A 23,160-nucleotide genomic window follows, 5' to 3' on the forward strand; every position below is an offset into this window, starting at 1 on the left:
CATCTTCTACTACAAGCATGTGAAAAATACCGGCACCCAGGCAGCTACCGACCAAATGACATAACATTGGATCCCAAAGCAGACACAATAAATGAACCCGTTGAGAATTTTATGCTAGCGAAATATTTGCAAGGATACCTGAAAGCAACACGTAATGCTTGGTATGGCAATTAGAGACTCAGAATTGCACATACCATATTATTCCTTACAAGAAGCATTGGGCCACGAATATATGTCGTCTGCACCCATCAGTTACAAATTCTGACCTGAAAATAATAACAGAGCTAGCTTATTAAGATATGGCAAAGAGCATCCAAGGCTGTGATGATATACAGCAGGTGTTCCTAGTGATTCAGAAGTAATCCAGTCGTTGTACTCTGCCTGCATCTTCAACTTAATTGTCTTGTTTCTTTAGAAGGGATGCGAGCCCTATGGGCCAACTGTTGCTAGCCGATTTTTCCTGATTTGGGGCAACCTCCGATGACCTGCAATCCACACAAAATTAGCAAAAAAGTGGAGGACCTTCTACACATGATAGTGAAAAATGGCCAAAACATTGTAGCAAACAAGAGAATGCATTTATTTACAATGTGATGATGATATCAGAGGAATCTCCATGGCACAATAAAAAAATGAAGGAACACCATATTAAACCATGAATCCATGGATAATATCTACATGGCAATCCTTCCAGAGATATGCTTTACATACAGAATCAAACCATTAGAAGGTAATAACTGAAAATGTTATATCAACCACAATCTGTACATTAAGCCAACCACCAACTGCCTCTTGAATAACTAGAGAAGTTTACCATAATGCCATGGTCTATGTTAGTAAGTGTATAACCAGACCCTTTTGAGCTAGAAAAATTGTCACTACTACAAGAATCCCTCACCAACAAGTCTCCATACATAAAAGGTTTGTGCATGGGCAACCTCATAGAGGTGACTTAATAAGAGCTTTGTCAGGTTCTAGTAGGGACCAGAATCTAGCCCTCTCCAAGCGTTGCTACCTTATGGCTTGCCAAGCAAAACGTGAAAATGGTATATCCTTGCCCTAGAAGCATGAGTCACTGTGGACAGGTTTAGCATCGGTATGATGTCCCATCTGGATGTAGTCATGCCGATATAACATCTGAACATTCCCCATACAAGCCATGATGCCACTTGATCAGTACAGTTAACTCTATTGTTTTCATGAAGTGATGTCCATACTTGTCAGCAACGAACTTCACTTTCTTGCCTTCATTTTTCCCACCCACTCAGAGTTGCTGGTAGGTTGGCAAAAGCCCTACCAGTTTATTATCAAAAGCTGATGACAGGTCGAGCAAACTGACACTCAGAAATGAAACAACTTTTCAAGAGAAACCCAATTTAGTTATTAAACTGACCTGGCCAACGAACAGCAGAATGATATTTTAATGAGAGTTCCAGGCGTTCATATAATTAAGTAATCTGATAGAAGCTTGAAAATGTCCACTCAGTGAGCAATATCTTATGCACATTTGTACTCAATATTATAAGGTTTTAAGGTGCGGCTTATATCAAAATGGTCCTGACCACCAAGAAAGAGCCATTTCTTTTCTTTTTCTGGGAAAAATAAAGCATGCAAGTAAAAAAAAGAATGCAAGAATAGAATTATATAATAAAAGATAAACAAAGAGAATATGAACTAATATGCATACGCAGGAGGCAGTGGACCCTCATAAGCAAATGTTGATATGCCTTGACGCTGCTTGTGCTTGGGATTGGCAGTGCATAATACATAGACTCTCCCACGGCGCTTAACCGTTCTGCAAAATTCACAGAGTTTCTTCACTGATGACCTCACCTTCATGGCTGTTCAAGAACAAAAGGTAAGCAAAATATCAGCTCTAAAAGATGATAGATATTGATGCAACAGTTTGCAAACTCCTGGACCTTTTCCTATTAGTTCATTCATCTTTTCTTGAGTCAACATCTTAGTGATGCCAATCATCCAAATTAACCTTCATCCCATAACTAAGAATTCAAGAGTTGTATTTATCTCCCTACTCTACTAAGGGTTTTATTTCTCTTAGCCCATGCTATACATTAATCTCACAAACAAATTGAACAAAGAGATATAAATTAGAAAAGATTTGGCAAACAAAGATGGAAAGATACATAAAAACAAAAGAAAAAAATATTCCTCCTCTATCACTGATGAATCATGAACGAATGCTTTCCTATCAACCATAATAATTATCAATTTACTAAATAACATCAAGAAAAGAGAAATGTAGTGAATTTTCATAAGATCTTTAGCAGTTAAAAATGGAAACATTGATGGAAATAATGGTGGCACAAGAAACAGGTTATAAGGGAATTTGATACTTGTCTGGTGTCAGAAAAGAAAATGTAATTATGTACAAGTTCACTTTAAATAAATAATGAAATAAAAGCCCTTATTGAAGTTCCACATCTCAAGACTCCTAACAACTCTAGTGGGAATCTGCTGATATAAAATAAATGGATCCCTTATAGGAGAATTGTATGTTTAATTGTTGATGCTGTTTAAAAAGGCTTTTGCATGGCTGACCTTGGCTCATGTCTTTGAGATATAAAAAATTCAATATTTTATTTGTTAATTAAATGGATGGACAACTATGCTTTAAAAAGTACCCTGGTGTTAAAACAGACTATTTATGCTTGTCCTACACCCAATTTCCCTGTCCTGTACATTAGATTATGATTTTCCATTTTAAACGTGATTATAAGATATCAAAATTTTAAAATGATTTCAGTTACACTTTCTTTTCCGACTCCATGTCCCTTTGATTTTTATAATTGAACTACATTGGTCACAAGTACCTGAATTAGAATCGTCAAGAGATTGAAGCATCCTTTAAAGTGGAACAATTTTTTTACCATATCTTATTCCAATATCCTTTCTCGATGGTCAATATTGAGTCTTTGTCCACTTAAGAAAATCATACAAATTGCAAATAATTGTATTTGTGCAATTCACTATAGTATTTTCTCCATATGATTTGCATAACGGACAACAGATATGAAGTAGAAGATAAAAGGTAAACAAGCATAAACACTGCCCCCCAACAAGGAAAATTGCAGGCAAAATATACGCCCAAGGGGATAATTTAATTTTATGGTGAACCTACCGGTCCATAAGACATCAAAGATATGGAAAGGCAAAGATGGTGGGGTTAAGGGATTGGGCTGTGGGTTCAAGTGAAGGAAAAGATGCTGATATGGGGGTTAAGGTGGATACCATAAATTGTCATTAACAGCACATAACAAAATGACCTTGTTTATGCAATGTGATTATCATTAGATTATCAAATCCATGCCCTTAGCACAATGAGAGTGAAACCGGAGCAAAATGAAAACAGATGCTTAAATAGGAAATAGTAATTGGAGCAAATGGATGCCATTTTTCAAGCAGGTCATTTTTTTAACTGTATAAAAAACAATTCAAGCAGATTACATACAGAAATGCAACTGCTAGCTGCTAAGATCTACAAAGCCACACAACTCATGTTGTTGACAATGTAATGACTTGGAATTGGTGTTGACTAAGAAACATGTTAAAATGGAAAGAAACATTTCTTCCCAATTTTATTTACAATACATGTAAAAGATGAACAAGAGCAATCCTCAGTAGACTTAGTACCTAAGCAGGCAAAAACATCTCCTACTACTTATTGTTGCTGCTTCTAAGTATGATTTAAATAAGTAAACATACAAAAGAAAAATAAAAAAGGAAAACTAAAAAATTATTTGGATAACTGGGCAGCAAGATTTTTCTTTTTTGAGCAGTGCTCTATCCTTATTCTTCTCCTATTATTGCAACAAGAAAGTTATAACACAAAGAAACTATTAGATAAAGGACCCAAGAAAAGGGAGTAAAACATAAAATCACAACAGAGAAAGAGAACCGAGAAGCATCTCCATTATTCTTGAATTCCCATAATTTTTCCACTTCTCCTTCACAGGACTGACACAGAAAACAACAGCACAGGCTCTTCTTCTCTTCACCATTGTCATTGACTAACTAGCTTTGGGTACTTGGGAGGAGGAGCCTTTTGAATGTCACAAGTGCATGACTTATTTTGATTGTTGCTTTGGCCTTTCAGTGAATTTCAAATTGTCATACTCTTGCTTGATATCCCATGTTCTTTCTTAAAGGTCTAGGGAGGTTTCATTAGTGCTTACATGCATCTAAATTTAGATCTCCCATTCAAAAATCGTTTAACAATTTTGTGCCAAGTTCAAATGCTCAAGGCCATGATTGTGGGCAGATAATTCTTGCATTCTGAAAAATGGATAGTTTTGGAATGTATAGTCTTCAAATGCAATGTGTTGGTGAGATGATGCCATGGTGCTGCTGCTGCTGCATCAGAACCACAACCCCCAACATACACAGTGCACTAGCCAAAAAATAGAGAAAGAAAAGGAAGCAAAAACTAGTTAAGATTTGTAGAGAAAGGGGGAGCAAACCACGATAATAACCATCAAACCTTTTCCCAACAATCTAGAATCGACTTTATTGATTCTCATTTCCCAAGCATTCTTATTTAGAACCACCTATGATGTTTTCCCCCACTTCTCCATGTCCTTCCTCATAACCACTATCTATATCACCTGAGGCTTTCCCTTCCTTTTCTTGCAATCTTCAATACAAATTAAAGTATCTCTCTTTGTTTTAGCTATATTAGATCATCATTGTGATGCCCACACTATCTCAATTGATTGCCCCCAATGTGCTCAATCTATCATTTCTAGGTTTACCATATATCTATCTTAACATTCTCATATCCATCACATTAGACTTGTTTTCATAAACTCTATGTATTACCTAGCATACAAAATTATACAATAATGCAACTCTTATGGTTGTTCTATAGAATTTCCCTGAAGTCTCCAAGGTAAAAGATGTGTACACAAGGCTACTCAGACAAGATATAGCCAAAAAAAGAATGGTAATGCCAAGGGAGAAACCTAATAAACACAAATAAGGTTAGCATTATCCATACCACAAAATCTTACAAAGCAATACTGATAACAACCAGCAAGGAAATTTAGATGGCTATATGAAAGTGCCAAAATTGTGAATAAATGGATATTTTAAATTAAAAAACAGAATGGGCAATAACAACAAAGTATAGCAACATCATAGTTAACATCACTAACTTATAATAAATGAGCATTAAACGAATAAAACAGGAATAATCTTCTGCAAATTTATTGGATTATTGCATAGTTTCAGGATAATTGAAGTTTTCAAGGATTGCACGAAGAATCATTCAGCCAATAGCATGTTCTCAAATGATTTAAGAATTTTCAAATATTTAATAGTATCTTTGCCATGAAAATTACAACCTCATGAACTTTCAAACATACATCAAGAAATCGATCGATTATAAAAATAGCATTCTTCTATCACAACTGGATAATAAGAGTGATAATTAAACAAAATACATGAACTTTAAAGCTAAATTGATCTAAACAAACTAAATAACCAAGCATCACGCATAACCATTCATCCAAAACGAGTTTTGTTTATTCCATGGTTCCATAAGTATCTGAAGAACCTTAGATCAACCACTAGTCATACATAAAACCAAAACTAAGCAAGATTTACAGAACCCTAATATCAAAATATATTCACAAAACCAAAACAAGATACAAATTTGATCTCAGAAACATATAATAAGAGAGAAAATGAAAACTTTACTAAGGATGAACAACCAAGACCGCGGGAGAGGAGGGCGTTGGGTTTGGGAGGAGACCTGAGGATTACGGTGCGCAGGCGGAGCCACAGAAGTGCTTTTGGTTGGGGCAGAAGCGACCGGTGATGGCTGCGACGTCCAACGAATAACGTGATAGAATGCGGCGGCGATCAGAGAAATGGCGGCCGGCGAGAGAAGAAGGGAGGTACGGCGTTCTGACTCGAGAGTCGAGGGTTTGGAGGCGTGATAAGGGCTGAGAAGGGACTCAACGGAGGAGACCCGAGTCATTGAAGGTATCGTGGACCCCAGGCCGCGCCCAGCCCATGCCGTGGCGTTCTTGGGTCTAAAATCGGAGGTCCATATGTCGGATCACGGCCCGTTATAATCAGGCCGGCCCAACCAGGTGGGCTTGGTGGGTAGATTTCAGTTTTGGTCCGCTCTTGACAAGAAAAGAATTATCCATTTAAGTCTGGAGGGACAGGACGTGTTTCATGGAATAAAAATTTTATTTATTTGATTAGAGGGATAAGCGCAAAAAATGAGTGCATGCTTATATTGGATTTCATGATTTGGATTTTATCACAAGACCAGAATAGCCCTCGTACTTTTTTTTTTCTTGTTTTCTTTTTTTTTTTGGGTATGCTTCGAGGACGCACAAAGGTGAAAATGTTACTGCGGGGGGATGGTTTTCCTCTATTTTGTAGTGCAAGTCTTTTTCTGGTGGAATAGATTCATACCCACTTTCTCCTACTTATCCCTTGTCAGGGTATAAAGCTATTCCGCAAGGCCAAATATGATGTTTGGCAACAGAATGAGAGCCTCGTTCCATCTTTATTCCACCTATCAAACGGGGCATTAGGGGTGGCGCAATAATCAGTAGTAAATTTGCCAGTGGGGTAGACGTGGTCGATGGATCATCGAAGGAAAATAGCAACTTTGTCTTGCAACCAAGAATGTGGAGCCTTGAGTTTCATTCAGAGCTTCTAAGGTTCAAGCAAGGTTTTTAAAAGCTAAGATCTTGCTCACCTAAGTTGGCTGGCTAAGATGAAGATGGAATTGAGATTTTGGTTTTTCTTGACAAATTCTGAAAGAACAAAATTCTGCAAGTAAAACAACTGCTACTTTGCTAACAAGTTAGGACTGAGATATTAAATTCTCAAACGATAGAGTAAAATCAATAGTATCACTTATATTAAGATAATAATTTTGATATATATATATATATATATATATATATATATATATATATATATATATATATGTGTGTGTGTGTGTGTGTGTGTGTGTGTGTGGCTACAAGTTTCTGGACTGATACCAGTCGTCCGATGATGTAGGGCTCAGATCTAGTTTCAATGGCGCTTCCTCATTTAGGAACCTATAACAAAAGTCCACACTCGTCTAAAGTGTTCCGATGGGGAACTCTCCGATACTTAAGTTAGTTGAAGCTTGAGAATGAAAAAGAAGAAAGAAAAAAAAGAATGGGAGAGAGTGTGCACACCATTCGCTTGGTGCTTGCTTGCTTATCTTAAAATCTCTTAATTATTTTTTTATATAGAGACGGAGTTGTAAGTTGTTATGTCTAAATCCGATAGACCGTTAAGTCTCAATTTGCTAGGCTGTTAGGCCTTAATTTGATAGGTCTTTAGGATAGAAAATTCATCCACTAATCTGCAAATCATAGTTGTTAATCGTGAGCACTAGTTATAGATTCTGTTTATGTTCTAGAAGTCGTTGGAAGATTTCAACGAACCGATCTTACTGATGAGATAGCTCGCGGCTTGAGATCAAGATAGCATTAGGGTATCATCTCGATTGGAATCTAAGATTGATCAGACATATATGAGGTCATAATCTTCAGAATGACGCTATTCTACGTCTGGGTCGATTTTTAATATTTTGGAGTTGATATTTATTAGATCGACAATTTCACATTCATTTGGTGACGAGGTTAGCTGACGTTTTGGACTGAAACTATGATGTGGTTCGGATCATCTCGATTTCAAACTAAGGCACTTTGGTTTGTCGAAAATAACTCACACCCCAATAATATATATGCGCACATGTGCAGACACACACACATATTAGATGGATTAAAAAATGATTGAAAACATGGATCAATTTGTTGTTGAAAAATACCTTGGATTTCTTGGTTTATATTGGTTGAAAAATTCAGATACGAGGTACTCTATATTTATAATGGGGGACGTCTGGTCCCGATAGAAATCAAGATCCCGGCCGAGATAAAGTCCAAGCCTCGCATGAGGGGTTGCCGAGAGAGAAATGCAACTCCCGCTGTAACGGGGAAAAGACTTAGCTACGAGACAAATCCAAATCATTTGAGGGGAGGTGGAGACAATCTTGGACAGTCACCATGGTTGCGAAAAAAGCGGACAACCAGGGTTGACGTTACGTTTGATGGGAAGTCATCAAGCAAGAACATGGATGGTAAGCAGGACCCAACCGATCGATCCGTGCAAGCCTGCAGATCTCCCTGACAGACAAATGATTAATTCTCAGTGTCAAGGAGCAGCCCATCCACTTAAACTCAGGGCTCAAATCTTCACCTATCAAAACCCAACAGACAATGGCTCGTGGGCCACAAAGATCCAAGACGGTCCGATCCATTGCACCTACCGATGTCTTGGATGTGACGCAGCAGTTGTGCGACCTGCTCAGCTTTTTATATTGGATGAGATAGCGTATCTTCCTTGGATTATATTTCTAGATGGCGTCTTCCTATAGGCCATGTGGTTTGGAGAGAATATATATATATATATATATATATATCATCTTTTGGGGAGCATTGCAAGATTTCTTCCACACACAAACACAAACGAGTGTGTACGCGCACCAACTCGTAGGGTATTTATGATTGGTAGAGAGATGAAACCGTTGACCGGTTGGAGGTAAGAAAGAAGGCGAACACAGCTGTTGGAGCAAGATATACCATTAGATACCAAGATAAGCCAGCACTAAGGAGTTCATTGGTACGAGAAAGACCGAATTGTGGCATTCGCATTGTAGCAAGGTCCACGCAGGCTTGTAAAACAGGTACCTAGCATAATGATAATGTGAACTGGTTTTGTTGGGGTTGGATTTGTTGGGAATCCAGTGTGGAAGATAATCCCCATGTCGGATGGTACAAGAAAAGTGAAATGGGGAATTGATATGCCATTGAGTCCGAAACTCGAAAGATTTTAAGTTTTTGAGTCAACTTGGATTTCTATGTCAAGTCCCTTTAGTATGCAATAAAATTGATTATTCTTAAAATAGTAATATGCAGACTGATGGAGCCGAGTAAACCCAGACCGAGCAAGATGCTTGAGTTTGAGATTAGACTTGATGAAGTGGACTCGATCGAGCAAAGCACTTGGTTAAAGCATGGGCTTTGGCATGGTTCTTTAAAAGTGCTATGCTTGAGATACAGCGGGTAAACATGAGTGTAGTGAAATCATGTGAGAGTCTAGGCTCTCAATGTAACAAGTGAAAGTGAATGTGGTGAAAGCGTGCAAGAGTAAATGATGGTGTATTTGGAAGGACACATGATTAGCAATGTCAAGTATAGGATAGTTTAGAGCATCATTTTGCAATCGAAGAACTGGATTAACTTCAGGGTATATTTGGTTTGCAATCGAAACTGAAATTAGAATGGATTAAAATAGGAATCAGAATGGTTGTGTCCTTGAACACATTTAGTTCGCAATCAGAATTTGAATAGAATTTGAATGCTAAAAAGAATGAGATTGAGTTTTAGAGAATTAGAGCATTCTTATTCTCTTTTAAAATCAGAATGAAAATGAAACTCTCTTCAACCAAAAGGTTGAAGTGAATATCACTCATTCACATTTTCATTCCAAAGTCCAATTTTCTACAACAAAACATGCCCTAAGAATAGTGGATCAAACTCAATGAGGAGTTGATGAGGATGTGGGCAGAGTTTAGATGCCAGGGAGGATTATTGGGAGCATGTGAAAGATATCCCTACATCCAATAGCAAAAGAAAAATGGAGCTGGTATACTAGTTGGATCCAAACTCATACTTCAGTTTTTGTATCAACTCAGAGTTTCCAGTATGTATGTGAGGTTACTTGAGTTCTGCCAGCCTCAGGGTTACCCATCATGAAGAATTGATCTATTAGTCTAATTAACAATAATTGATTCAAATGGAAAGTAGTCAAGGATGTTCCCCAGGCTCACGGAAAAGTACATTGGCAGTTTAACTTGAGTTTCGAGTCCCCTTCTCCCCAACAAGGTTGATTCAATGGGAAAATAGTCGAGAATGCTGCTTTGTTCTGAAAGCAAGGGGGCATGACATGGAAACGTTAATGAATGAAGTTTCCCAAAGGTATCATGTATCACAAGGGTCTGGTGTGCATTTGTTCCAGTCACCTGTAAGAGTGTTCTTAATTATTGAAAAATGTTTGCATCATATAATCCGGAATACCTTGAAACGCTGCTTGAGAGGAATTTGGCAATCCCTCCAGCATAGGATTCTTCTTTCTTGTCACTACCTCCTATTTAACTTGTTAGGTGATCTGCTACTAAGCTATGGGACAAATTACAAATTTTTTGACTATTTTCTATACTACAAAATTATAAATATTTATAAAAACCACTCCACATTTTCTCCTCCTGATTTTTACGTTCACAATGGAGCGTATGAACAGTTAGGTATATTTTTATCCAATGTCCATCAAGTGCAAGGCATTTTTCTTATTTGGACCATACTTTTTCTTTTCTTTTCTTTTAAACAATCTATTTTTCAAATTCTTTGTTCCCACTCCTTGCAGGCGCAGTAGAATTGAACACACGTAATCTTCACAGTGAATGCATATATTTTGATGACAAATGATCTTAATTGATACGAATATACCTTTTTCTATTCATAGGAAGATACATTTTTTTAACACAAAAATATGAATGTACATATTTTTAATGCAAATACGTATGTTTGTTGAGAATGCAATACACATATACAAACTAGAATATATTTGTGGTATTAGAGATAATCTTTTAGAATGTTAAATGAATTGATGTATGGATCATCGTGCTTGCTCGCCACTCTTTATCCACATGGCAAGGAGGTGGGGATTCGATTCTAGTTGGAGCCAACTTTTGACGAGTTAGATGGGTATAGGGTTGAAAAAAGTGGAGATTAATCTCTTCTATTTTTAATAGAAAAGCTCTATGAATGGAAAAGAGTGACAAAGATTGGTAGTAATAAAAATAAAGTGAACTATTTTAATGAAATAGCCCAATAGTACAACAGTAGTTGTCCTTGAGAATAGAATGCTCACTCCTAGCTTTCATATATCCACTTAAAGCAGTGCAGCTCGGATTGAAATAACAAGATAGCTTCTCAGCCACTCTGTGTCTGTCGAGCATGCTTATTTAAAGCTTAATTAACTTCTTAAACTATCGACATCAGAGTCCTACCATCACAACATAGTCTATATAATATAGTTAATGGGTTTTAGTTGGAAAGTGTTGCCCATCAATTCATTTGTAGTTCCTCCCTCACATGATCAAGCCCACTGGATTCTCTAATAAATTACTCATAATGCTAATGCTATCCTTAGTTTAGCTAATATTTAGTATTGGTTAAGGAAACGCACTCTAGCATCATAGGATTCCACTCATTGATGCTCGAATAGCTACATCCACTAAAGTTGAGAAGTACATGATGTGAGAAATTAAAACTGGAGCGGGAAGTACGTTGTTATTGGAGCCAGAGGAAGCCAGGCTTGGATTCTTTGGCCAGCCTTTCCACCCTATGTGCTAAACAACCGTTCATTTCAAAGTAGGACTGCACCAAAGATTACAACTTGAAGGAAACCTTTGTAGCCCGACGAGAGTCCCTGTTTTGGGCCACAACCCTTGGAATTGGAGATTGTATTCCTCTCCCTGTCATCCCACATGCTTCCACTCCCAAAATGGAGTCACCACCCTCCAACTTTTTGTTAGCAATCAGATCTAAGCCACGGTGAAGGAAAGAAAAAGTAGGGCAGCAGATGTCCCATGGCAGGCATCGTTGAATATAAAATTGGGGCCTGAATCCTCTGTAGTGCGTGGGCCGCAACATACAGTGCTTTGTAGCCGTCGGTGCTACCATTAGAAGATGGATGGTTATCAAACAAAACGGCGGCCATTGAGGGCTGTATGGTATTTTGCCGTGCGGCCCACTCGCCGCAGAAGATTATGATTGATTTAGTTGGCAATGATGTCAGTTCAATTTGCTATGTTTCGAGTGTACCAGCAGGGCAATTGAAACAAGTTTGTAGTCCAATTAAAAGATTGCACCTTTGTGGAGCAAACTCATTAGAAATTAGGGAGGGCACTATTGCATCGCATGGAGGAAGACAATTTTGGAATCTGGAGTAGATCCCAAAAGATGGTTGTCATCCTTGTAAACCATAGCAAGTTAAAGGAACCAAACAAGTAGCCTCTGCAAAAATAATTTCCAAGAAAATTTATTTTTGCAAAACCTTTCCTGAGTTGTTATTTGGAAGCAGGAGCTTCTAGCTGGAGAAGTTGTTGCAGTAAAGAATAACTACTAAAGTGCTTACCTACTAAAGTTTTCTCCAGTACAGGGTCTGGCTTCAAATCATAAAAATGTACGTCCATGATTTGCACGATTGCCTGCCATGCAGCATTATGACAACCTTGGATGTGGACCCTGTGGTTGATTTAAAAATAATCTTCTTTAACAAGGGCTTTCATTAGAAATGTGGCCAAACTTAATGAGCTAGGCCTCTCTCCACATGCATGAGTAATTTGACAATGGATTATGGAAAAATTGTTCAGAAGGATAAGAGGTTGTGATTTCAGATTTCTCACTGACCTGCTTTCATTCGGACCAAGGCAGGAGGGCTTCATACCTTAACTCTCTCTCTCTCTCTCTCTCTCTCACCCTAGGATCAAATAATTAAGTGCAAGCATGCAAAAGGAAAACATCAAAATTGAAGAGAACCAAAAATAAAATAATTGTGACAGAAAATAGATACTGCATCGAGACTCTAATAAAAACCCTCTCGATCAACAAACAAACAAAACATAGGAGAGCACTATTTTTTTTTTTTTATTGTGAACCCAGACTCTTGGCTTCTAATTTAAGGAGTCCTGTTACCAATTGCTCTCCTATTAAATAGTAGAATACTAGATTACATGGTAGATAGATATACAAATGTAGGGTCCGTTTGGGCTTTCAGAGAGGCAAGTGGTTGCCTGTCCTTGTATCTTAGCCCACTTGACCTTACTAGCCTTTAAAACGACGCATGACGCCTTCCCACTAGATTTAATCAAATGGGTAGGAAAGCCAAGTAACCTCTTTTCTTCCACACAGTAGGTCATCAAGAGTGATGCATACACTGTCTCGAATAAATTTAGGCACCTTTGTAGGCCCTCTGGCCGAATGCCAAAAAATATATATATTTAAATAGTCTGTCCTAGCCCCCTATATCATCGCCACCATCATCAAAGTGGCACTCTGTAGGTCTGTTTCCCTTTCCCAAATGATAACTTAATTTAAGCATCTTGCAAAAGAATAATTATTGCATGCACTAGGTCCAAGTGAACCGGAGCAAATCTTGAAGCATATGCACGGTGGAGAGTGCGCAATCGAGAATCCATAAGGGTGGCATAGCATGTTATCCACTGTGAGATTTGTGCGGTCCAATTGCACCTGGTGCATGCAATAAGGGCCTTGCAGAGACCCACAGCAGTCCAAAGCCATGCATTCCTATCAACACTGTATTGTTCAGACATGAAGATGACTACATGTATTATCTAATACATTTGTGAGTTTGGCCAGTAATGCTTAAATTTGCTAGATTCAATGCACTTTGGAATCTATCGACTCAATTTGGAGATGAGTTGCTAGACATGAAGATGACTACATGTATTATCTAATACATTTGTGAGTCTGGCCAGTAATGCTTAAATTTGCTAGATTCAATGCACTTTGGAATCTATCGACTCAATTTGGAGATGAGTTGCTAATAAATTATCCTGGTTGGATTCAATTGTTGTATGCATTTTAGCATTCTTTTATCGAAAGAACCTCATTAAAATGTGTCGAATTGAGATATTTTGGTAATTTCATGGCAGTCAATAATCTAGCTAGCAATGTGTAATTCACGTGAAGCATGATGTTTGAGTTAGCTAGTGATATAGCATTTGTTAGGATAAGTACATAGAGGTATATCCAGGGTCTCTCTCTCTTTCTCTCTCTCTCACAGTTAGGTGGTCAGCGCAAGACCAGCCCCCATTTTCTCTCTCCAGCTCTCCCTCTTTCTCTATATATCCCTCTCTCTCTCCCTATCTCTCTTTATCTCTTTATCTAACCTTGGAATTGTCACTCTTGCAGATCAAGGACAGCATGGAACTTCTAATCTTGGAGGTGCAACTAGTTTTGAGGATAGATCCTATAGTCGAGGTAATTGCAACCCTCATTTCCTGCTATCCTCGGATTAAAGGATAATTGGTATCCCTAAAGGATAGTTTGAGCTTGGGGGCTTACACCGAAACCTTCAGTATTAGCCTGTATATCTGAGATCATAACCCCAAATCTAAAATGATAACAGATTATAGAGCAATGGAAGATCCTACCAACTAGGGGGAACCCTTCGAGTGCCTAGATTTAAGGGAGATCTATGTTGTTTTAGATTATTTCAGGAATCTTAGTCATCAATATATTTTGTCGAGTTCATGTTCATTATTGCTGAAGGAATCTCTATGCTTTAATAACTCTATTTGTAAGTATTTCTTCACTCTAGTGTTTTAGAAATACATTAATATATTATTTGTAGAATTTATTTTATATCTAATACCTTGATCAGCATATACATATTTTATACTTGTATTTAGTATATAGTTATTCAAAAAAAAAAAACTGAGAGAGAAAAAAATATTTACCATGCATGAAAATAAATGGGTTTCAAAATCCTGGATCAAGTGTTAGAGACCATATTAAGTGTGTTGGTTGGATTTGTATGATGTGCTTAAAAAAAATTATTTGATTGATATAGCATGTAATGTCTCATTGGAGTATAATCATGAACATGTTGATATGTTTGTACATTGGAATGTTCAAAAAGAAATGCCAAACCTTATCTTAAAATGCATGAACATTTGAAATAATCATTTTCACTATACGATGGAGAAAATTGGATTTTGAATGGAACTAATATTAACTCTGTAGTCTGACTATATTTGGATCTAGCCAGTTAGGATTGATTGCTAGCATATTGATATGATTTAAAATTAGTCCCTTTAGGCCCAGTAAGTTGGGATTAATTATTAGTATATACAGATTGCTAGCATATTATGTTCTCAGGAGCTAGTTTCTTTCGAGCCTAATCAATCGAGGTTGATTATTGATATTTTAATATGATTCAGAATTAGTTCTTTTCGATTCTTGCTAGTTGGGACTACTCACTAGTATGCCACTGAAAAGCATATTATATTTTAGGAGCTAGTCTTATGTGTGCTTTTTTATAAGGTGAATCATGCTCGTCCTAGACTGAGAGAGGAAAAATAGTAAACTATTTTTATTAAAAAAATTATAAAAATTAAAAAAAAATTCACTAGCCACATAAATATCTAATTTTATTTCTACGCTCATATGTTTGGATATTAAAATTTATCTTGATTATTTATAAGTTATATAAGAACTATTTCTTAAAAGTTACATTTATCTGGACATGCTATCTATTTATATGTTGTATTACCTATTATATACTTGATCCAATTAGATTGTAGAGTTACTTACTAGGCTTTTGAGCTCATCTTTTATGTCCTTTGTTCTGTTTAGATACTGACGATTAGCTTGGAGGAGGTTATAGGAATGAAAGCAGAAGACTTAGGACTTAGGAATTATCTTTTTTTTGTTTTGAAATAAAATGCTATGTTGTCAATATTTGATCAACTCTAAAATCAATACTAGATTTGTATTATGAACTTTTATTATTTTAAAATTTTTTTAAGTACTTTAGTTTTATCCATATTGATATTATGTAACTGAAATCTAAAAAATTTTAATGTCTTAGATAGACCGTGCATATCCTACAAGTTAAATCTTGTGACCATTCATATTAGTGTGATGGGGCATGATAAAATCTAATAGTAGCATTATCCTAAAAGCACCTTTAAGGTCTGTTCTTTAGTGGATAAATATTATGAAAAAATTAGTTAACTTTTTTATGGACCAACTTATCTATATTCTTATGCTTCTTTAGATAGATAAGTTATTTTTTTATGGATAGTATTTATCCATGAAATAGGAGAAAAGTCTTACCCACCTAGGAGGTGGATAAGTTAATTTCTTATCAGCCAAAAAAATAAGCTTTTTATTTTATTTCTAAAATATCCTTAACCATATAATAATAATATAATAATGATATATAATATAATATATTATACTATCTACATTATATGATATGCTATTATATATAATTAATATAATAAATATCTAATATAATATAATATTATTATCATATAATATGTTATTATACTAATAAAATATATTTTATAAAATATATTATATTATTATGATAATATAATATTATATAATTAAATATATTATAATACACATAATAGATATATTTATATAATAAAGGGTATCAAGAAAAATTTGGATATATCTTAGTAACTTATCTGGAAAAGTAGTAATGTAAAAGAATATGGATAATAAATTCTGAAGTTATTTACGACTATATAAAAAAATATCGATAAATTATTTTTTTATCTAAATATTGCTTGAAAAATATTTATCCAAGAAAATAGAGATTTTCTGGTAACTTATTTATCTTTCAAAGAATGAGCCCTTAGCTTGTCGACCGAACCTAAAGATTGATGGCTTATTTCCTAACTAACCTTAAGATTTAATTCAATTAAATATTACATCAAAAAGTAAAATATATAATAAAATATTTACATCATCTCTAGTGCAATAGGAGTTTGCCATCTAACTAATATTCAATCCCAGTGACCAATATAACATTTAATTATTATTTATACTTTGAACATGATTGGCACCATTCCTGAGTATCAATTAGAGACAACAAAATGCGCTCTTAAACTTGATGAAAATTGACATCCAAAAAGTGCCATGCTAAAAAGGAATGGTAGATTTCATTATGAAATCTACCTATTCTTTTCACAAGTTGGTGCTTTTCTGATTTTTCTTTTTAAATAATAATAAGGGAGATTTAGCCCCACATTCTATCCCATGTATACCCGCATCTCTCAACGAAAATCCTCTAGGGAGTTCCACCTGGCCCATCATATGGCTAGCTTCCTAGATTGACATATACTCCAAAGGAATAGGGTATGTCTTTCATGCAAAAGAATGATTCACCTTTCTTCTATTGGATCATGTGATGGTTTCTTTAAGATTTGCACAAACGGATGAATGAACATATTTGAAGTGCTTTGAGAGCTGTGCAACGCATGATCTAATGGGCAACATCATGAAAAAAAGATCAATCACTTTTTCATGAAAGATACAATCCGAACCCTACCCCAAAACACTGATAATCTAAAAACAAAAAAGAAATTAACTTCCATATGGCCAGTAAGATCTGTTCATTTTTTTTCCTTTTTCTCTTTCCTGAACTTGTTTCTCCTCTGGTATCAATACAGCTCCATTCTGACGATGTCAAAGAGCTTCCTTGAGTAATTAATTATAACTAGCAATTCTAACCTTTGTTCTTTCTCAGCTTTTTTTCCTTTCTCATCAAACCAATTATCTTCACAGATTCCACGTTCTTTGCCCTGCTGTTGGGTGATTAGTAGATGTCGGGCATCAACATCTCATAATCAATCAGAAATCAATTAGCATGCATCCTTGGAAGCAAAATCGCAAATTTTCCACTCAAATATCTAGGAATGCCATTGCGTAAAGGAAAACTCAGAATATGTGACTGGACTCCATTAATAGAGAAGATCTCAAAGAAGCTAGCAAGATGGAAAGCCAAATTACTCTCTTTAGCAGGAAGAGTATTATTACTTAATGCTGTTATCACTCCAACGATAATTTTTTAGATGTCAAACTTCATTTTACTGATGAATATTATCAATCAGATTGATAAATTACGTAAGACAGTTTTATGAAGCAGTAAAGACAAGATCAAGCAAGGACAAAGCCTTCTAAAATGGTTCTCAATATGTCGGCCCAAAGAAGTTGGAGGAATGGGCATCTTTAATCTCAAAATTCTCAATCAGGTGTTTTTTTGTAAATGGTGGTGGAAACTAATATCAGGCTGTACAAAATTATGGAGTTTATTAATCAGGTCTGCTTACTACAACAACCAACCGATCTTATCGAGGTCAGTCAAAAATTAGAGGTTATCCAAATTTTGGAAAAGTATACAAAAAGTAAAGGATCTATTCCAGGCGATGGCGAAATTTAAAGTAGGGACGAAAATCAAATCTCATTTTGGAATGATACTTGGTTGCTAAATCAGTCGATCGAGAAAAGATTTCCTATCCAATATACTTTGTCACCGTTTAAGCAGATAACTATGGCAGAAGCTTTTGATAATCTCACTGCTAATGGGAATTGGACATTCTCGCCATTACTATTTGACCACCCAGATCAACATATTCTGTGCAGCAGAATGAGAGAGGACAGTATCTCAAGCAATCTAGATAGCTTAGAATGGAAATGGATTATAGTTAAAAATTTCTCCACAAAATACTGTTACAAATTTCTCTTAGACGGAGGAGTGAGGCCACCTTTCAGCAAAGTAATCTAGAAACTAAAAATTTCACAAAAAGTTAAATACTTTCTCTACCTTAGTGTTCAAGATAAAATCCTCACGAGAATTAATTTAGCCAAGAGAGGGTGGTAAGGAAGCATAAACTGTCCCTTATGTGATTCAAGCCCAAGACAGTAGACCACTTGTTTTTCAATGTCCGTTCGCAAGAAAAGTTTGGACAATACTTCAAAACATCCTCCGCTTCAATGACTTACCACATACTCAAGAGCTGCTATGGAACAACAGGGACGCTGAAGACACTCCTGCCAAATGCCCAGATATACTTCTTAGGAATTATGGTGTCTGTGGAAAGAAAAAAATAAGAGATGCTTCAATTTTCATACCTACCTCCCACAATATGTAACTTGACAAATCTTAGATCTCTTCATTTTCTGAACAGAACAAGTTAGAGAAGAAGACTTTGATTCAATTCAGCAAGTCAGAACTGCCTTAAAAATTTTTTAGGATACAACCAGTCGTTCAACACTGATGAAAAACATGAGATTCACAGATTAACTGATCAAGTATCCAGTAACTCGAGTAGGATCTTATGGTTTCACCAAAACATTCACCTGTAATTCAAAAACATGTAAACCTATAACCTACTTTGAGATCCCCATACATATTTGCGTATAGGTTAAGTCTGAATTCTGTAACCCACAACGCGCATAACAACCATACTTTTATATATTTTATATAATATACTTGATGGGTTAGGTTTTCTCTAACTCTTCTCATCAAAAAATTAGTGGATCAAGTTATTGCTGAAAAATTTACAAACAGTGCTGTCCGTGCTTCCAAAAGATATCTATAAGTATACAATTTAGTTTTGTTGAACGATAATATTTTATGGTTAAGAAGTATTTTTATGCTGGTCTTAAATTACACACAACATCTATATTTTTGTTCATTATATCGTCTTGCAGCAAAATCCATCACCAACCCGATTATCACTTTACGTTCAATGTTCATTGTACTTTTATCTTTTCAAAAGTATATATTTTTATCAAAAAATTTATTTTGAATAAAAAAAAATCCTTTTTGGATATAAAAGAAGGAATCTAATAGGAAACCAACCAACTGTTAGTTTACAAATTAGATTCCTTTTTAAATATAGAAGGAAAAAAAATAAAACAAGATTTCAAATTTAGAAACAAGTTAGAAAGTTGGGATTCCTAGGACGAGGGAGGGGCGCCCTTTCCAAGATTTATTCACTGCTAGGAAGCATCCCTGCTCAGAAGCTCAAGTCCGTGAAGCAAGCAAAAGTCCCATTATTTTGCGGTGGTTCCCACTGCAACGGGTGTTTAGCAGGATTCAACTTATATCATTTATGCAAGAGGATGATTGATTTTTTTTATGCGATATCAATCGTTGGATCACATATTACATATCTTTTGAAGCATGTTGTGATCTTTGATACGGATGGAAGGAAGAGATTGGAGCACTTTAAAAACTGTACAATGCTCGATCCAACAGTTGACATAGCAGAAGAAGATCAATTACTTTTTCGCATGAACGATATGGCAGGAGTCCGATTTAGCATGCCAGTGTCCAAAGATAACTTGGCCAATAAGAACAATGTGGTCGCACAATCGCAACCGAATCTGAGATAAGATGAGGATCTTTATGCCATTGATCCATTGGTGGCAGCCTTTTTCGTATTCCTCATGCTCCTGACTGTAGTTGAACAGAGATATACCCTACCCCACTGGTTCTTTCTATCCTCACTTCCCAACCATGATGGGTAGATTGATGGATATCCATCTGTGTTTAAATTGCCCCTTCTTTCACCGAGTAAAATAGAGGGACCGGGATCCTATATTTATACTTGTTATATATGGACCCTTCCATTATAAGTCATAGTTCTGCCAAGTTCCTTGTCTCCTTCCATGCATAATTGGAAATATTATCCTGACATGATTAGAAAACTAATACAATGACTCAGAGTATATTGAAAATAAAGTCTAAATAAATTTTTAACTGATGATAATTTATATAAATTGAGAAAACAATTCTATCTTCTTTCTTTGTTGTGAGACATGGTGTAGAAGTAGTTCTAATATATAGAAGCATTGGTATCAATCCAGCTTGAGTTCACAAACTAAATGATTCAAGAACGGATCTGAAAATGCGAAACTTAGGAGAAGGTTGAGGTGGTAGGTAGTTCATATTGGGGAGGCCTTGATATACAAGTGGGAATCCAATTCAACCTAAATTAATGCTTAAGATGTGTAGATTTTAGGCTCTATTATTTATGCCGACCTTTCTCTCTCTCATTTTCTATTTTATGTGGGACTGAACCTCATACTGTTTCATATGTAAGGCGGCTCAACTTCTCCTCAATTCCGATCTACTATTCTCCAATTAAATCCGTGCTCAATCATTCTTTTGACTAGTGGACCAATTGTTAGTACTTCAATCCAAGAATCTTGCTCTCTAAAGGACATGCTTAATTTGCCAAGACACCATTTTTTTCTCTCCTCTTACAATAATTTACTCTTTCAGGAGCCATGTTCTGGTGTTCTTGAGGAGTTGCTAAGGATATTCAACCATCCAATTTGATTCCACTCGTTGAAGAGAAGAGCAATTCAAAATATATATTAGGCTTTGATGTGCACATCGGAACATATATAATTTGATTTTAAATCATAAAACTGTCAGAATTTAGACCCAATCATCTATGTCAATGCATTCCCCTCCCACTAAAGATTAATTGTTCTACATAGAACTAAATTATCCTCGGTAACTTATTGCTAGACTCGGATTGCATAGAAATGATGATCATATGTGAATGATTTGGTGAGAGTATAATGCAAGGGCATTCATAATTAGGGAAGGGCAGGGCTGGTTTAACATGATAGTTTTAACCAGATAAATCCCTAATTAACACAAGGGTTATGATTGATGAGAGTAATGGATTCAAGACCTTAAAACCCCGGCATACGCGAGGATAAAAAATAAAAAATAAAAATAGAAGTAGGCCGCTACGTGCCAAAAGGCAAGCAGGTACAAAAGAGAAGTGGTAGGGCTGGGTCCGTGGGACCCTCCACGTCGGACTGCCCCTGCTAATGATTTTGGGGCAGCGTCGGTCGACGTCACGGTGGAGCAGAAGTGGGTGGCCATGACAACACCCACAGTGCCTGCCACGTGTCATCATATCAACTGAGCCAAATGAACAACGAAAATGGAAAAACAAATGGCAACCACTTTGATCTCCCGTTTGAGGCCAAGACAAGGCCCCGCCGTTGGAGAGCATTCGTTCTTTTCATCATTTTTCCTCTCCATGTCTTCCACAATGCGGTGCTTTAACGGGTAAACTGATCATGGCATTCTTCATGGCTGACTGAATAATTTCTTCTACCATTAAATTCACATCTATCATCATCAAGAACAATCACAAACTCTATAAAAAATTAAAAAAAAAAAAAAATTTCTTTACATTTTCCTTGAAAGAATAATCCTACTTAATTTTCTCCTCTACTTGCGAGAACTTGCTTAATTGGTTGACGACAGGTTTGCATTGTACTTATTATTTGAGGAATTATAGCTAATTACACCTCATGCATTATATATCAGTGCATGCAGATAATTGCAGTCGTTCATTTTTGTAGCAGTGCACTAAGATGAGTGCTCAATGAATAGGGGTTCATAAGAACGAACGGTTGTGATCGGCTGCAGCCATATGGTGCATGCAGTGGAGGGTTTATTCTTCCACAACCAAAAAATCTCAAAACGGTGCGTAGGCATGGGAAGCGGCCCCATGCTCCCAAGTGCGCCGGATTTTTATAGTATGAATGCCATTAAATGAATCCATGATGCCCGTTGGAGTCGACTATTCCTGCCTTTAATCATTTCTAAATCCAAATAAAAGATCTGGTGGGTAACCTATGATCTCATAATCTAGGATGGCTAACTGGGGCAGCGACATCTTTTGAAGATTATTTTTTAAAGAACTTTTTCTATGGAAAAGAAAGGCTATTGTGATGCTTGCTTAACCACTCTTACATCCTATTATCATGCACTTGATCATAATCAATTGACTGGAGGAAGTAAAAGGAAAATGTGTGTGTGTGTGTGTTTTTTTTTTTTGGGGGGGTACTGTTGGCTATCTTTGTTCTTTCCAGTCTCTCCCTTCCACTTGCTTTTTCTCACTCAAGCATATAGGAAAAGAGCAATTCCACCAAGGTAAAAGCACATAGCTTGAGTTCTTTAGCACATAGATACTCCCCTCAGAGTTGCCTTTTGAAATGATCACTGACTTACTGTTTATGATCTCTTTGAGTGGTTCGCATGTGCTTCTTTTAGTTTACAAAATCTCCAAAAGATTCATATCGACAAAGAAAATCCTCAAAATATATATATTTTTTTGAATACAAGCCTTCTCTCTCTCTCTCTCTCTCCTCCCTCTATCTAGATGCATGCCTCTCAGATCTTTCACCCAGAGAAGCTTTTTGAGATTATATTCTTTGGAAAAAGTTACAATATGTGGGTCTTCTGCAAGCTTCTAGATATTGGATTGTACCTATGCTCATAATCCATCACTTTCAACATAGAAGAGCACAGGCTCCATTATTTCACACCATCCACGCAACGTAAGGCCACTTGGCTGGGTAGGCGAAGCTAAAAGCTAGGTAACTTTAAGCTAATTAGCTGAAATGATTAAAGAAATGCAGACCCTACAATGCAAGA

The 23,160-nt window shown here is 36.3% G+C and overlaps 1 protein-coding gene across 1 annotated transcript; it reads right to left on the reverse strand.

The window, feature by feature from the left end:
* Window positions 1–261: 261 nt before the first annotated feature.
* On the reverse strand, window positions 262–5,998 carry LOC105042970 (uncharacterized). Its single transcript, XM_073256331.1, has 3 exons — window positions 5,774–5,998; window positions 1,688–1,841; window positions 262–485 (listed from the first exon to the last, which is right to left on the reverse strand). The coding sequence occupies exons 2-3, from the start codon at window positions 1,837–1,839 to the stop codon at window positions 395–397; spliced, it is 243 nt and encodes an 80-aa protein (XP_073112432.1). The 5' UTR covers window positions 1,840–1,841; window positions 5,774–5,998; the 3' UTR covers window positions 262–394.
* Window positions 5,999–23,160: the final 17,162 nt, after the last annotated feature.

Source organism: Elaeis guineensis, chromosome 4 (assembly GCF_000442705.2).
Source record: "Elaeis guineensis isolate ETL-2024a chromosome 4, EG11, whole genome shotgun sequence".
Taxonomy (NCBI): Eukaryota; Viridiplantae; Streptophyta; class Magnoliopsida; order Arecales; family Arecaceae; genus Elaeis; species Elaeis guineensis.